Here is a 16791-nt window from a genome sequence, read left to right as displayed (position 1 = left end):
TCCATCATGCTCCTTGTCAAAACTTAAATCAAAACATGTTGTCTTAAATAGTTAGTTGGCCCTTACACAAGTTAAAGCTACAATAATACTAGGTATACTAAGGCAAAATCAGCTATCTGAATGGCTTTTGTCCTGGCCTAATTTTTCTGGGAAACAAAGGTTCTCATAACAGATGCAATGAAAGCCATCTATGTCAACCATTTTTCTGATTTTTAGTTGTAGTTTGAAGGAATAATGTTAAGGTGGTCAGTGTAACTTCATCAGCATAGCTTTTGTGCCCAACAGTATATTTTTGGTATATCTATCACACCTCTCTGAAAAAGGATGGGCAGAACTATTCTCAATTTCAAATGAAAGAGCTGTCTCCAAGAAATCAAGGAAGTAATCTTTGTCTTTAAACTTCAGTTCAAATGTGTTTTGAGAATTAAACCTCTTTGACTGTATGATTAAACTATCTTTAAAAAACTATATTTGTTAAAGCATGGTGCATGAAAATATTTTTACCATAGCAACTTTGGCAAATACTGAAATTATATAAACTTGTAACTTGCTTAAACAGGACTATACCTGTGACTTTTGGGTGCCTTTTTAGTCTTCAGTGTCTCTGAACATTTTAAACATTATAACCGTAACAGAACAGCAGTTAAACTTAAATTCTGAACTATAGTATCGAAAAATCCAAGCCTCCTTTTTGAACTACAGACGTTAAACAATGAGCTATGAAATCCTTAAGTGCATTCAAGAAGTAGGTGTCAGTTAAGTTTTTCGTAAATAATCTTTATTTATATTAGATCAGTAGTGTAAAAATCCATCCTACTTGATGTTCGTGTCCTGCATGGCATATTTAAATTCTGCATAATCTAAGCTGCTGCTTCAAGTGGAATGCCCAGAGGGATACTACTTCAGGCACACATGCACCCTGTGTCTTTTGACTGGAGATTTTTGGTAGCAGTGCCCATTCGGACCACACATGAGTCCTACACATCCTCGTGCCCCCTACAGAGGCTATATAGGGCTCTTTGGGTGAACCACCCTCAATTCCTTTTCAACAGCCTTCAGCCAGAGATGGAATTTCATGTGTGCCTGTTGTCTCTTTTTAGAGTTAAAATAGTATATAGGGTTAGTTCTTTTCTACTTTATAGTTGTTGGAACAGTTGTTCCTGTCTCTTCTCTTCCCCCCCCCCCCCCCCAATTTAGAGGTCTAAAATTGTTTCTTAGATCTGGGATGCCAGGCTCCTTGGGTTTTAAAAGGTGTCTCCAATGTCAATAAGCCATTCCCGTCAGCAATGGGCATTCTCCACAAATATGTTGCTTGTGAGACTTGCATATTCCCAGCAAGTACAAGATTTACACTTTGTTTAAGGGAAGATTCCTTAAAAACAGGGGAATTAAGTATGCACTACTGATGACAGAGCAAGCCTTATGACCAGATTTTAGATCTGGGTACAGAGAACCCCCTCTCCAAGAGACCCTCTGCTTCTGTTAGTGCCCCTTCTATGATGAGATCACAGTCACAAAGAGATTCCAAGGTGAAAGCAGTGTCAAGATCCTAATCTTCAACACTCTCCATGGGTGAAGTACCTTTAACGGTGCCAGTGGTACTTAGAGCTTCTCACTCAAAGATGGAGGGGAACAAGAGGACCAGAGCAGAGTTCCTCAAAGAAGATTCAGTACAGGAGACCTCAGGCCCCAAGAGGAGTGCTATTGAGGCGCCGATTACTTTGGGTATCATAAAGCAATCTAAGACTTTATCTAAGTCCCATACCTTGGTGGTAAAGGGTGTGGTACCAAAGACCACTACTGTCACCATCAAGGGAGTGGCCTCATTGGAATTTGTGGTACCCTTGGTACTGGCACCACTGCCTCAAACAGCAGCATCAGGAGCAACCTTGAGGCCCATGCCAAGTTCTTTTATGCTCCCAGTACTGCAGGAGTTCCCGTTTCTTAAAGACCTCATGAAACTGAAGGAGTCTAAGTCTGTCCTTCCTTGCAACCTCCAGACACCTCTCCTTACCAAGATCTGCTGGATCACTGACTGCTCATGTTGTGGTGAGACCCACCGCTTCTCCAACTTTTACCATTCAGGAAGAAGGGTTGTCACCTTCTGTGCAATACATAAAGGAGCATTTGTACTCAGTGCTTTCAGTTCAAGGTGCTCTAGTTTATTCCAGGAGACATGATTCTCCTCTGCAGACGCAAGAAAGGCAAGATTACAAGACCTCTGCCTCTTAAAACTTGGGATGACCAACAATTGCTACCTCTCTCCCATGGCTTATTGTCCTCCTCCTTTGCCTTATTGGGATCCATGGGCAATGTATTACTAGCAGTTTTGAGGGTACCCAGTGGAATCTCATAAAGAACATAAGACCTCATTCCCTGGTACCAGCCATTCCTCCCCTCCACTCTGAATCAGCAGAGGCAAGTAATGCCACTGCCGTAGTCATTAGCTGATGACTTTTGGCAATTCCAGGACCTGATGAGGCAAGTTGTGGACACACTTAAAAATTCCTCTGGAAGAAGTCCAGGATTCCTATCATAAATCCCTTGAGGTATTCATAGAATCATAGGACTGGAAGAGACCTTGAGAGGTCTTCTAGTCTAGTCTCCTGCACTCAAGGCCAGACTAAATATTATCTAGATCATCCCTGACAGGTATTTGTCTAATCCAGGGGTAGGCAACCTATGGCACGGGTGCCAAAGGCAGCATGCAAGCTGATTTTTCAATGGCACTCACACTGCCCGGGTCCTGGCCACCGATCTGAGGGGCTCTGCATTTTAATTTAATTTTAAATGAAGCTTCTTAAACATTTTAAAAACCTTATTTACTTTACATACAACAATAGTTTAGTTATATATTATAGACGTATAGAAAGAGACCTTCTAAAAGCGTTAAAATGTATGGCTGGCACGCAAAACCTTAAATCGGAGTGAATAAATGAAGACTCGGCACACCACTTCCGAAAGGTTGCCGACCCCTGGTCTAATCTGTTCTTTATATTGCATACCTCCACTTCAGCATGGGTGGCACTGATGATTAAAGAAGCTCTTCTTGAGCTAGCAAAGACCAGCTGGCCAACTCCAGCAATTGCAATCTGTACATGCAAGCAAGCTGATTTAAAAAAAAAAAACCCACAACAAAAACCCCTACATTCTGGCCAAGGATTCCAAAACTTTATTTTCACAGCCGGCACCAAATTCTTTGGTTGTGGACACAGTTAATGAAAGGGGGAGAGAGCATATTCAAAAAGCTACCTCATATAACAAGGACAGGAAGTGTCTGGATCTTTTCGGTCATAAAAACTAGTCTTCGTGGACATTACCTTTCAGGGTAGCAAATCACCAGGTGCTGGTATCAAAATATGACTACCTGAACTATGAGAACTTTAATGCTTTTCTTGACCCTTTATCCCAGAAACATCAGTTTAATACCATAATAAAGGAGGGTCATCTCTTGATGAAGACTTCTTTGCGGGCTTCACCTAATGTTACTGATGTTGCAATCAGGTCTGTTTCCACCACAGCAGGGATGAGACAAGCTTCCTGACTTCAGTTGTATGGTTTCCCGTGGGAAGTACAGTCAGTCATTAAGAACTTGCCATTTAATGGCCACAAGCTCTTTGCATGCTCCACAGACAATGTTTTATACCCTAAAGTACGCTAGGGCTACATTTAGATCTTACACACCTGCAAAGAAAAGAGAAGTTAGCAAGTCTCAGTCACTGCAAAGATGCTATCCTGCTCAATTTTCCACCTTCTATAGGCCATCTGAACTACTGGATAATGTCAACATTTTCTAAAAAGAAACCAGTGACTACTTCAACTGCGTCATCCCAGCCGTCAACGTCTTCCAAATGCTAGTTCAAGTCATACCCTTGGAGCACCTGTAGGGACACATGTATTGAAGAACCAGAGTTACTGTACAGGATGAGTAACCTTTTTGATGGTTTGGTCGAGAATCTAAACCAGGGTTTCTCAGTTGCACTATACTACCCCTCTTCCTCAATTTGTACACGGCCTCTCTCTGTTCCAGTAGGCATGGGAGGCTATAACATTGGACAAAAGGGTATTGGAGGCCATTACTTCTGGTTATGTGATCCAGTTTACCTCCTTCCTGCCCACCCCCCCTTCCTTGTCCTCCTTCAGGGACTCCTGTCATGATCAATTCCCGAGACAGGAGATCACATCACTCTTAAGTCTAGGTGTCATAGAACTAGTTCCACTTCAACACAGAGGAAAAGCGTTTTATTCATGGTATTTTCTGATACCCAAGAAAAAGGGGGAAGGAGGCCAATTCTAGATCTCAGACAGCTGAACAAGCATGTCAGATATCTGAAATTCCAGGTGGCATTCCTAGCAGGTCTAATTTCCCTCTCTGGAGTCCAGGGACTGATTTGATCACCAAAGGTGCTACTTCCATGGAGCAATTTATTGTGCTCTCAAAAAGATTTTTGTTTCACATTTGATCACAATCAAGACCAGTATTGGGTTCTACATTTTGGTCTTTCTTCCCCCCCCCAAGGGTTTTCTCAAAAATCATAGCAGTTGTAACTGCCCACCTCTGTCATCTAGAAATAAATCTTTCCATATTTCAGTGACTGGCACCTCAAGGATCAGTCTTATTGGGAGGTGCTGTCAGCAGTTCAGACAACTTATTCCATAGTTTAGTCCTTCAAATAAATCTCAAGAAATTGGCTTTGACCCCTGCACAGTGAATAATTTTTATAGGAGTGTTTTCTGGATTCAGTGACTGGCAGGGCTTATCTCCCTCCTGTCAGGTTCCTCGCTCTAAAGAACCTTATCCAGAGAATGCACCTCAGTCCTCAAGTTCCTTGCAGACATGTTCTTGCTGGATGTATCTGCAGCTTCTGGGACATAGGGTAGCTTGTGTTTTTTGTAACACAAAACATCAGGTTACATATTTGATGTCAATAATTTACATACCCAACACAGTCTGAACAAGCCGGTGTTTGTACCCAGCCGGGTCTGACAGTCACTGGTAGAAGGTTTGTGAAGGAATCCCATTCATCAAGAATCCTCCTAAGATCATGATAATGTTGAATTCTTCCCTCTTGAAATGGGGAGCACAATTAGGTCCTCACGCAGCCCAAGGGAAGAACACTTGCACATCAGTCTGCTGGAGTTAAAAGTTATCAGAAATGCTTGCCTCCACATTCTTCCCCTAATCAAAACCAAGTCAATCAAGATCATGACAGACAACATACCTTGTATATATTATATCAGGGAGGAGCCCATTCCCCCTCACTCTGCATCAGTGATAGAGCTCTGGATTAATGCATAGGTCATTTTGATTTCTTACCTCCTGGGTGTAAAACACCATGGCAGACGTTTTTCGATAAATTACAAATAGGAGTTGGACTCTGGAATCCTGGACAAAAAATTTTTAGCTTGGGGGTTTCCTGAGGTCTATCCTTTCACCACTGCAACCAGCAAAAAGTGCAGAAAATCGTCGTCTAGGAGGAGGACTCAGTCCTAGGCGATGCCTTTTTCATTACATGGACAAAGGGTCTTTTTATGTATATCCACCAACTCCATTACTTTCAAAGGTTTTAAACAAGATCAAGCAAGACCAAGCCAGGGTCATTTTGACTGCACCAACTTGGCCAAGACAAGTTTGGTTTCCTTAGATCATCAAACTCGCCTCTCTCCCTCTGTGGCAGCTCCCAAACAATTCTCAACTGTTGTCTCAGAATGTGGATTGAACACTTCACCCCAATCTGAATGTTCTGCAACTCCAATCATGGCTCCTCAATGTTTCTTGGGACTAGAAGCATCCTGTTGATTTGGGAGTACAACATGTGGTGTTAAATAGCAGGAAGGCATTTACAAGACACACTTACCTCCAGAAATGGAGACGATTTCATCTTTGGTGTAATCACCATCTTTCACCTGTCCAGTTCTCTTTCCATAGCCTTGGATTACCTGTTGGAATTGAAAACATCAGGTCTTTCGCTGAGTTCCATCAAGTTTCACTTAGTGTCAATAACAGCTTTCTACTTGCCAGTAGAAAGTTTCTCCGTGTTCGCACATCTGACCATGATGAAGTTCCTGAATGGTCTTATGAACCTTTTTCCGCCAATTAGAGCTCCTGCTCCACTTAGGGTCTCAACCTTATTCTTAACAGTCTCATGAGAGAGACTTTTGAGCCTTTTGAAGATGGTCTTTTTGGTGGCTTTCATTTCTGCACAAAGGGTTGGGAAGATTGGGGCTCTGATGGCATGCTCTGTATTTACTGTGTGCTCCAAAGAAAATGTATCATTATGATCCTATCCAAAAATTTTACCCAACATTTCTTCTGAGTTACATGTTAACTGGAAGGTAAATAGTCTGGTTTTCTTTTCGTAGCTGCATCAGTCAAAAAAGGAAGCTACCTTCCATAAACTAGATGTTAAGAGGGCATTGGCTTTTTACTTGGACAGAGCCAGAGCATTCAGGAAGTCCCCTAGACTTTTTGTCCTTTATTCTGGATAGGTCTAGGGCAGGGATGGGCAAACTTTTTGGCCCAAGGGCCACATCTGAGAATAGAAATTGTATGGTGGGCCATGAATTCTCACAAAATGGAGGTTGGGGTGTGGGATCTGTGGTGGGGCCAGAAATGAGGGGTGCAAGGGGGGGCTCCAGGCTGGGGTGAAATGTGGGGGGCAGTGGCACTGGAGATGAGGAGTTTGGGGCGTAGGAGGGTGCTCCGGGCTGGGACTGAGGGGTTTGGAGAGTGGGAGGGGCATCAGGGATGGGACAGGTGGTTGGGGTGTGGGCTCTGCGGTGGGGCTGGAGCTGAGGGGTTTGGGGTGCAGGAGGGTGCTCTGGGCTAGGTCTGAGGGGTTTGGAGGGTGGGAGGGGGGATCAGAGCTGCTGCAGGGGGTTGGGGCGCAAGGGGAGGCTTATCCTGGTGGCCCGGGAGCCAAAGTTTGCTGACCCCTGAATTATAGGGTTGGCTTATGAACAGGCCATAAAATGTTTCTATTTTTACTTAATCTTGGGGGGGGGGGATCTTATAAATTAACTGGCTTATGATCGAGTATATATGGTAGTTAAAATTTGGGTCCTGCTTAGTTTTCCCTAACTAATCATTTTAAACTGAAGTGCTACAAAACAGTGTTTTTCTCCTTAGCTCATTACAAAACAATTCTTTAACCATAATCAGGCCCCACCTCCTTAGCTGATTTAAATTTTGAAAAATTAATTATTTAACAGACAAACAATAAAGAATCAGGCAGAGACAATAGACAAGTAGGGACCACAAAGGCAAAACAATATAGATTTCACAATCACAAGTGTTAAGTGGTTTCTTGCCAGACAGAATATTAACAAAGTTTTCTTTAAACATCTTAACATCTGTTACTTTATCTGGTGATGGTAGGTTCTGTTAGGACAGGCTCGCCTTCTTAACAGCCTGATAGGACATCGTTTTGGTACAATAGATGGAATGTGAGGATGTGACTCTGCAACTTAGTACATGGCTGCTGTTTCTCACTCTGGCTGCTGCTTTTACTGCAGAAAGAGGCCTCAGACCTTACAACTCACGTTGTGTAGTAACAAGTTCTTTGAGATGTGTCCCTCTGTAGGGGATCTGCTACCTGCCCTCCTTCCTCTCTGCTTAGGAGTCTCCTACTATGGGACTTAGTGGTAGGGAAGGAACTGAGGGCCATTCGCCCATGCAGCCCTATGAAGCCTGAGTGTGGGGCACAAGGGTGTGTCAGCTGAACGGCCACTGCTACCGAAAATCTGTGATCAAAGGCTTTGGTGCATGTGCACCTGAAGTGGAGCACCCACAGGGACGCACATCTCAAAATCCAGTTATTGCACAAGGTAAATAACCTCTCCTTTCATTTAAAAAAAATCTTTCTAGCATTTGATTGCCAAATTTGGAAAGGATTTTTAATGTGTATGTAAATCAATGCAGTACTGTCTTCATAAGTTTGCATGTGGTAATTGAAGTGTCTACTGAACAGTGTAATGTCATACCTAGCTGATCACTTGAGCAGATGCAGTAGGGAAGGGTGCAGTTGTGAACCCAATAGGGAAATGAAAGACTTGGGGTGGGGATGGGGGGAGAGAAAAGAGAAACGAAGAACAGAAATAGCTCTGGTCTTAAAGGTGAGTATTTTCTTCCACTGGGTGATGCTGACCATAATGAAGCATTAATAAATAAAAATTCGATTAAAGTTCAGTTACTATATAAATACCATATTCTATCTTTATGCAAACTTTCCATTGACACTGGTAGGCGATCAGCTGTGGAGGGTAATATGAAGTCCTAAACTTATATCCTGGTCTACAGAAAAATTTAATTTGGTCCTACACAGAGTGTGAGTTTCTAATTTCTGTGTTAGACCCTATACTAGTTGTGCTAATGTGCAACTCTTTGCTTTGAAAGAAGAATTCTGTCTATGTGTACACTTCCATGTTTGTGAATCTGCTCTTTGAAAAACTCTTTTTTTTTTATAGGGACAATTGGATTCTTTGCATGCTTTTGGTTTGTGACCAAAATTTACAGCGTGGTGAAAGTTGACTGATGGAAGAAACCCCAGTGTGTGAAAGTTGGCACAGAAGGGATTTGATCTTCATTAACATAATTTAAAGACCTGTTCTTGGTGATGAATTTAAGCTTTATCAGAAGTATTGACATCTTGTTCCCTGGGAATGATACTGAATACACATCCTCCTCAAAACACTTTTTCCACAAAAGCGTTTGTATTGTGATTTAACAATCTGTTTTCATTCAAATCTTCTTAATGAAGACCAGAGTTAAATATTGTATGCATTTGTAAATATAACTATACTGTAATAAAAACATTAAATTCTAATGGCAGAATAGAAGTGGCTGTATTACGCAACTTAATGATCCTGCTGAATAAAATACAATTGTAAATAGGATTTTCTAGGCTTGGTAGGAGGGATGAATTATTTTTCTTTTGAAGGAAATGAGAACTTTTTATCATGCTAACTTTAAGGATGTCTCCAAGGTGGGTTGCTGTTTTGGATGTGTTTTTTATTTTGTACTAGTGATATGTCCATAAATATTCCAATTTCTGTGACTTCATTGGTTTCAGTGTTATTGGCCTTTTAAACTATGTGCCTCTGAGTCTTTGAATTTATAAATTCATAACCTTGTTGTAAAAATATCTTCAATGGGTAATTACATATTAGAAATTTATGAAGTTATGTAAATACAGATATATTGACAAGGGAGGTTTTAAAATTATGTGGAGTCTTTTATTGCATTTTACTATATTTGATTAATGTATATTGACACTCCTTTTGATCTGGGAAAAAATCAGTTGTCCTAAATGACTAATGCTTAAAATGTGATAGTGGTGTGTGAGAATGAAATTAGACAATTACACATATGCACTGCAGGATTAATCCAGCCCTTAACCAAGCTACTTTTTCTGAGACTAAATCATATGTGGAGAAGATCTTAATATATGCGCAGCATTCACTGCTGATCTTCTTTTAACTGATCTTAATGATGCATATTCCATAAAGCACCTGTGGCTAGATTTATTTAAGCAAAAAAACCAAAAAACCCACTGTTTTTGCCTCGTGTTCTGAGAAACGAATCAGTTCCAGGTGACTGACTAGAATGACTTATTCCACAGTAAATTTTAACAAATTTGAAATGTTCTTGTTCAGTAATTTAGATTCATAACTGTTCATCTATCCGCAAGGACAGCATGTTTCCCACAGTCTGATAAAATATTATTAAACTGCATGTACTAGTTGTCAGTCATAAATTAAATTTCTTTTGTCTGATTTTTCTAATGGTATGCTTTTCTAAAAGACCTTAACCTAATGATGCTCGAATACTGAATCAATAAAAATATTGTTGGTTAAGGTATCTTGTCATTATTAAGATCTCCAAGCTATGTAAAGTACTTAAGATAAAGCAATTTTCCAAGTTTTGTGTTCAGAAACAGAAAAATAAGTTTGGATAACTTTTGTATGCTTGGTTTATCTGGTTAGAGCTTAATTCTGAACTCTTACGTATTCAGACCCCCAAAATCTTCATTTATAAAACTGGATATATTTGCAAAGTGACAAGTGTGCATACCTATCACATCTACAAAACTCAAACATTTTTATTCAGTGAAATTGGACTCTGCCCACAACAAACATCAGTATTTACTTAAAAGTATAAATACTTGGCTTGTCACAACATAATCCTAACTCTGATCCTTGGATTGTTTATGTATTTTGTTACTTTGATTTAGGGATACTTTTAAATGGATAACTTAAAAGCATTAATGGGAAAAAAAATTCTAAAATATTTAAAATTAGAGCCCATCGGAAATTTGCCAGTTTTCCATTAAAAATGCCAGTTCATCAAAAGCAGTATGCTTCTGTGGAACCCAGGTCAGTTTCACCCTGCTATTTGCACCATACAGCAGCAAAACTGTCAAATCACATCAATTTCAGTCTGGGCTGATTTACACTAGGTGCTACATCAGCACAGCTGCACTGATGCAGCTGTGCTGCTGTAGCGCGTTGATGAAGACGCGCTATGCCGACAGAGCATCTCCTACCGACATAGTGCGATGTAGACACCATTTCAAGTTGATGTAAGTTATGTCGCTCGGGGAGGGGGGGTGGCTTTTTCACACTCCTGAGAGAGAGAAGTTATGTCGACTTAAGCAGTAGTGTAGATGAGCCCTGAGTAGCTGCGGGGGATCCTACAAAGCATATCTTACTTTGGAAACGACGGCATGTTTGGTTGTTTGCTTTTTAAAATGAAAATCTCATGGAATTTTCAGTTCCAGGGAAATGTCAGAAATATTGTTTGGTCTGAATTAGAATGAAATAAACTGTGAAATGTTAAAATTTGCTGCAGAATGGAAACTCCAAGTTTTGACCAGCACTACTTATGATTTTTTTTTCCTTGAGAATTTCAGTTTAATGGAAGTGAGATGTTACAGTGAAGTAATCTTGACAGGATGTAGGCAGACACTGTATTTGAGGCTGATCGCTATAATTTTTTCAGAATAGTATAGTTTCCAAATAACAGCCTCTTAAACCTTTTACTACTCCTGCCCTTAAAAGTCCATTGTATGAGCTAATGTCTCTGTGTTGGATGCTACAATCAGTGCCTTACAATGTGCAATATGTGTTTTAAAATTGAGACTGCCTGTAAAATCAGTTTCAGACTTTGAAACCTTGAGATTTTAGTGAGCTGATAAGTCCCCCCAAAATGAAATGCATCACAAGTTTTTTTTAAAAAGCCATTTTAGGGCTGTATAACCTCAAGACTTAACTTATTCCAAAGTTCAAAACAAATTCTACCTTTCAATGTGATTTATTCAGTCTAAATATCTGAAAGCCTGACTCTATGTTTTGGAGTTACAGGGCATCACAATCGCTCTACTCTAGTGAATATACCATGTCTCCCTAATATACTTGGAAGAACTAGGCCTAGAACCCTTGTCCACTGCTCAAATATATTTGGTTCTGCACGTGAGACAAAGGGAGATTTAGTTCACTGTTATGGAAGTGTTTCTGTTGGGGTGGCTGATCGCAGGTTAGAAAAAACAATGTGCTCATACACCTGCACTGAGTGAAATAAACAGCAAAAAAACCTTACTCTTTATAGCACTTGGAAGTTACGGGGCCAGTGCTACTCCATTGAAATTAGGGGGAACAGTCTGTGGTTCTAACCTATCTACAACAACAAAAATTCAAATTTGCTTAATGCCAGGCTATCTTGGAATATATTTAAATGAATGGAAAGGTTGAAGGAGTAGGAACAAGCTGTTGAGCTATCACAAAACAAAGCAATGTTGGACAAAACTCAGTTTCAAATCTTTGTCAAATTGTAGTGACTTGGGCACAAACTGATTGCTTTCAGAGTTCAAAGTAGAATTTTGTATTGCTTCAAGCTTCACAATCTTCAAGCCAAACCCCTTTTACAAGCCAGTTATAGGGATGGCTAAAATAGAGCTCCATAATGGAAACTTTGTTCTACTCTGAATTATACAGAGGCTACCTCTACATAGAGGTAGTTTCTCTGTACAGTTTTCAGGTGCATGTTTTGCTTGGTATTTTGGTACTATATGTCCAGCTACATCTAAGCAGCCACAGGTATCTTATTAAGAAACCCCCCATCTCCCACAGTTCTGAACATCTGGGCTGCTTTAGAGTCCAGCCCCCTGCCTTCACTATCAGGACCAAGTACTCTCAAACCTTTCTATGCAGCTTCACAGAGGTTGATCAGTGGTTTGGATCTGCATGTTCTGGCCAGATTCTCGGCCTGCATGGCAGCAGACAGTGGTGGGATCCACAGAAAGAGTCGTGGTGCTGTAATCTGAACTGTTTCTGCACAGCTTTTGGGCAGTGAGGAGCAGTTTTCTCTCTCTCCAATGTTCCTCCTCCTCCCAGGGTCAGTTAACCCCTCAGGTGTGTAACCCTCCCTTTGACTCCACTGCAGCATCTCGCTGTGGGCCCCTCTGTTCCTTGCAGACATAGCAGAGCAGCCAAGAAGGCACAGGGTTAAATCCTCCCTACGTGAAAGGTAGCCTTCCTAGGCTTTCCAGATGGTGAGTTGTCCCTAGCCTGCACCCACCTTCTATGCCTAATTCTGGTAAGGTACGGAAGCTGTGTCAGACAGGCAGCTGGGGTCCCCAACCCCCCAAAGCAGCTGTGACTCCAACGGGGGAAATGGATCAGGAACCCCAGTACTCTACTCATTTCTGCCCTTTCCACTACTGAGGAAGGTGGACCAGAAAATAAGATGAGTAATTCTTATAACTCCTCAGTGGCCAAGGAGGCCTTGGACCTGTTGGAGCAGAAACTGGAATTCCCCACTCCAGCTTCCATGGAGACTGGACATCCTCTCACAAGGTCCTCTTCTTAATCCAGATGCAAAATGGATTCAACTAACATGTATTATTCATGCACACTATACCCTTTTTGGATACTTGCAGAAAAGGGTGGTAAAAGGGGTATTGCTGCACACACATCTCCCCTGGTAAATCTCACTTAAACACTACCCTTCCCTACAATCCATCTCTCATTTCCTTTCTCGTCTCTCAACATTCTGCTGTCTTCCTTATGCCATACCCTGTGCGACTGTCTATTCCCTGCTCGTCGTCTGCTTACCACCACCTCTGGAATTCATTATCATCACCACCTCATTTGGTCTCTTATACGAGGGTTTTAGATGGAGTTCACAAGAAACTTTTCTTGTGGACAGATTGTTCTATAGTTGTCCACTATAGGCTTTCTTTCATTTTAATCGGAATCACCAGGAACTGACCCCTGTTGCAGAGAGTGTGGTGGTCAAATCATGTGGAAATCAGACATGCCACAAAATCCCAGAATACTACAAATTAAACTTGTCGGGTTGAATTTCAGTTCATCCTTCCAACTCTATGATATTCCAGCACTTTTTAAAAATGTGCAGCGTAGATTCTGTCTTATCCTTAACAAGTGCTCTAGCATCGCCAGTGGGCAAGAGCGCTTCCCAGTTAGTGTAAGGCACTGGAGCAGGGTTAAACTGTTTCCTAATTACCAGAACTTTCTGTTAATGTAGATTTTTACCTTGAACATATTTACTTTATACACTAAATTATTACTTATTACAGACACTAAATTTCTGAAAATATTTTTAACCAAAAATCTCTAACTACCATAACTAGAAACTAATTTGTAACATGATGGCTGAACTATCACTTGTGCTGGGTGTGGGGATACAGCTATACAAGAGCCTGTTTGTATGAAATATAACTTTCACTCTTACGGTGTTGCTTTAGTACAGATTATGTGTTCTGCTAACCTGGTCTACGTGCACATCTTCCATTTTTTAAGTTCACAAATAAAAGGGTGGGTTCAGAGGTGGACTTGCACAGTGTTCTGAAGCGTTTGCAGCCCTGGGCTGGGTGACTGAATGAATGCAGCACATACACTGCTGCCGGGCTTCTGGCCTCACTTTGCAATAGGAAATCAAAGTCACCTGAGATTTACTACAAGTTTGCTGCATTTATTTTTTTTTTTAAACCTCAAGAACAAAGGGCTCATATGTTTACTTTGAATTTCCTACTTATTGCAGGGCATTTTTAGGCAATCCTGTTATCTTTTTCATTATTAAATTAATTAAAATATTACTTGTGATGCTTTTCTATCTGTATTTCTCTCTGAAGTCCGTCCTATCATATTTATTGTGATTTGTCAAAACACACCTATTTAAATTCTGGGCACTTGCATAGTATCTATAAGAATACATAAGTCAGCATAAATGTGATTGTCAGGGTGGAGTGAGGAAGTGGCCTTGGTGAGCTCCTACTTTCCCCTTCCTTAATTACCAGAGAGTGTGTTTATGTTTGTGGTGTGCTTGCTTCTTGACTGAAGTATATAGTGCAATCTGTTTGTTTGGGGGACCACGTGCTGAGCCTAGCGGCCTGCTAGGCAAGGCTGAGAGCTTCTCAACAAGGCTTTGATCGCTAAGCCCTTTAGCACCCTTAACCACAGGGTGGGGCTACTAAGGGATAACAGGGGTTTAAAAATGTGATATGGAGACTTCAGAAGCTTAAAGCATCATAGAAAGTCTGATAGAGTGGTAGGTATGCCACATTTACTCCTCTAAGACTTCTTGAACTGTCTCTTTTTTCATTTATCCTTACGTTACGTCAAAGCACGTATTTTACAGAGTGTAGGGATTTGAAGCTAGCAGTGGCTGTGCTCAAAATGCTAGTGCCATAGGACTAAATTAAATTTTAAAACCATAGGGTTAAAAAAATGAAGAAAGGTTAAAAACTAAGTTTTACAAGCTTTTAGTTTAGGATTAAGTAAAAACAGGAGTATTTCTTGAAAGTCCATCTTAGAAAGCTGGGAGCAGGGAGTACTAGTCAAAGTTCATAAGCTTTATTCCAAAATTTTCGTTCAAGTTTCAAAGACCTGATTGTCTGATTCTTAGAACACAACATCCTTCAGAGCTTAGCTGCAAGGCTTTCAAATATATTTCCACAATCCCTACAGACCTACAACTTAAGTTTAAAAATATTAATGTTTCCATTTTCAAAACCACTATCTGGTGTTACAGATAGTGTGACAAGTTGATGTCACAAGTTGTGCCCATGTGCATCATGATTTCATAAGCTTCTTTAACAGGGCTGGCAGGGAAGGGCAGTTTGCCCCAGATCCCTCATTTGCGAGGGTGCCTTAAATTGAGTGACATTGTGACCTGGAATGCAGGGTTGCAGCATTACTCAGGTTTGGCCTGGCCATCCCTGTATCATAGTGGAAGGAGCAGCTGGGCCAAATTTGAGTGAATGGTGGTGTGACCTGGCATATGGGATCATAATGCCTGGAGCACCCATGGGACAGGAGTCACGGCTGCGGGGGTTAGTGCGGGTGGGCTGTCTTTCCAATTCCTCTCCCCCTTCTCAGCCTCCCCTCAGTAGTAATATTTTTGAAAGAGTAGACCTCAATTTCACATTTTGTCCTGGGCCCTCAAAAGCCTCTGTGCAGCCCTGTTTAGAAATCACAACATCAGATGTACAGCGTTAAAAAGAGGTGGGAAGTAGATCTTCAAACTTGCATACCTCAGAGCTTAATGAAATGAGGTATCGTCCAACAGGAGAGAAATTTCTAATGTTTTAGCTTTCAAAGACTTAATTTTATTTACTTTACATAGAACTATCTAGACCGCAGTTAGTCTTTCCAGTATAAAAGTATGTCATATGGGAACCAGGGTGGACAGTGGTTTTCAACAATAAGTCTGCATGGAACAGGAGTTGAAAACAGCTTAAGTGTTAGTGTAAGACAGAACACAACTGGTTTCAATGTCATTTATAGCATGACTGAACTTTGGTTCTGACAAGTTCCTTCTTGAAAAAAATGACTTGATTCCATTCAATCTATATCAAGCATTCTAAAATGTTATTGCAGATGACTGGGTTCTCTTCACACTAGCACTTAAATTGTTTTTATTAATGGTTCAACAAGAGTCAATTTCAAAATAGAGGCAGGGCTTTAGAAACAATTATTGGGTGACTGACTTAAACAAAACCAAGTGCCACATCTATCCCTTTTATATGAATGCAGTTCCCTGCCCCCCCTCCATCTCATAAACAGCTTCTGGCTGCAGATTTGGTCCTTCATAGAAGAGATTTTGAAGATCCCAGATGACTGTACAGCAGCCTGGTAATCCTCTAATCATCTGTTCTCTGAACCAGTATGGAGATGTCACTGAAAAGGCTTGTTGACAACCTTCTGTCTATAGCATTAAAGATAATTCTGGCAAAACTGTGAATATCTTAGTCAGTTGGACTTTACACATGGCTGACATGTCTTGGTGACAAATTCAAAAAGACTGTTGACAGAAAAAAAAATTGCATGGAAAAATACTTCTATTTTCCAGTGTGCTTTGAGTTAAACTGACTAAATCAGGTTACTGACTAAATCTTTGTAACCTCTGTTGAATCTATTTCCAATTTTGTTTGTGTTTTTTAGAACAATGTCTTATTTTAAAGAGTTAGATACACAATTGTACTTTCCATACTGATTGCTATGCTGTATGATTGCTATTTTCGTTTATGTGTTGAACTATTATTTCTTGTATAACTGTATATTCATAAATATTGTAAGAAATAATACAGATTTAATTAAAGTTTTCACAAACACAGTGATAGGCTTTGATTTGACAGGAAACAAAATGGAAAATGAAATGATCAAATACATTAGTAAGTGTCTTACAAGTTGTTATATCAGCCTCAACCAATCCTTGCTAGAATAGTTAAAATGTGTTTAGTATTGTAAAATGAATACTAAGCCCAACTACAC

The 16791-nt window shown here is 40.5% G+C and overlaps 1 protein-coding gene across 1 annotated transcript in view; it reads left to right on the top strand.

Annotated features, from left to right (window-relative positions):
• The window catches only part of TM9SF2 (transmembrane 9 superfamily member 2), a 64926-nt gene extending 55071 nt beyond the window's left edge, over positions 1 to 9855 (top strand). The window contains exon 17 of the mRNA XM_045009051.1: positions 8467 to 9855. Within this exon, the coding sequence (XP_044864986.1) occupies positions 8467 to 8534 (68 nt within the window). The 3' untranslated portion in view covers positions 8535 to 9855. The remainder of the gene's footprint in view (positions 1 to 8466) is intronic.
• The last annotated feature ends 6936 nt before the right edge of the window (positions 9856 to 16791 follow it).

The sequence above is a fragment of the Mauremys mutica genome, chromosome 1 (assembly GCF_020497125.1).
Source record: "Mauremys mutica isolate MM-2020 ecotype Southern chromosome 1, ASM2049712v1, whole genome shotgun sequence".
NCBI classification, from domain to species: Eukaryota; Metazoa; Chordata; order Testudines; family Geoemydidae; genus Mauremys; species Mauremys mutica.
Note: the sequence above shows the minus strand (reverse complement) of the source record. Positions and strands in the feature narration are given on the sequence as shown.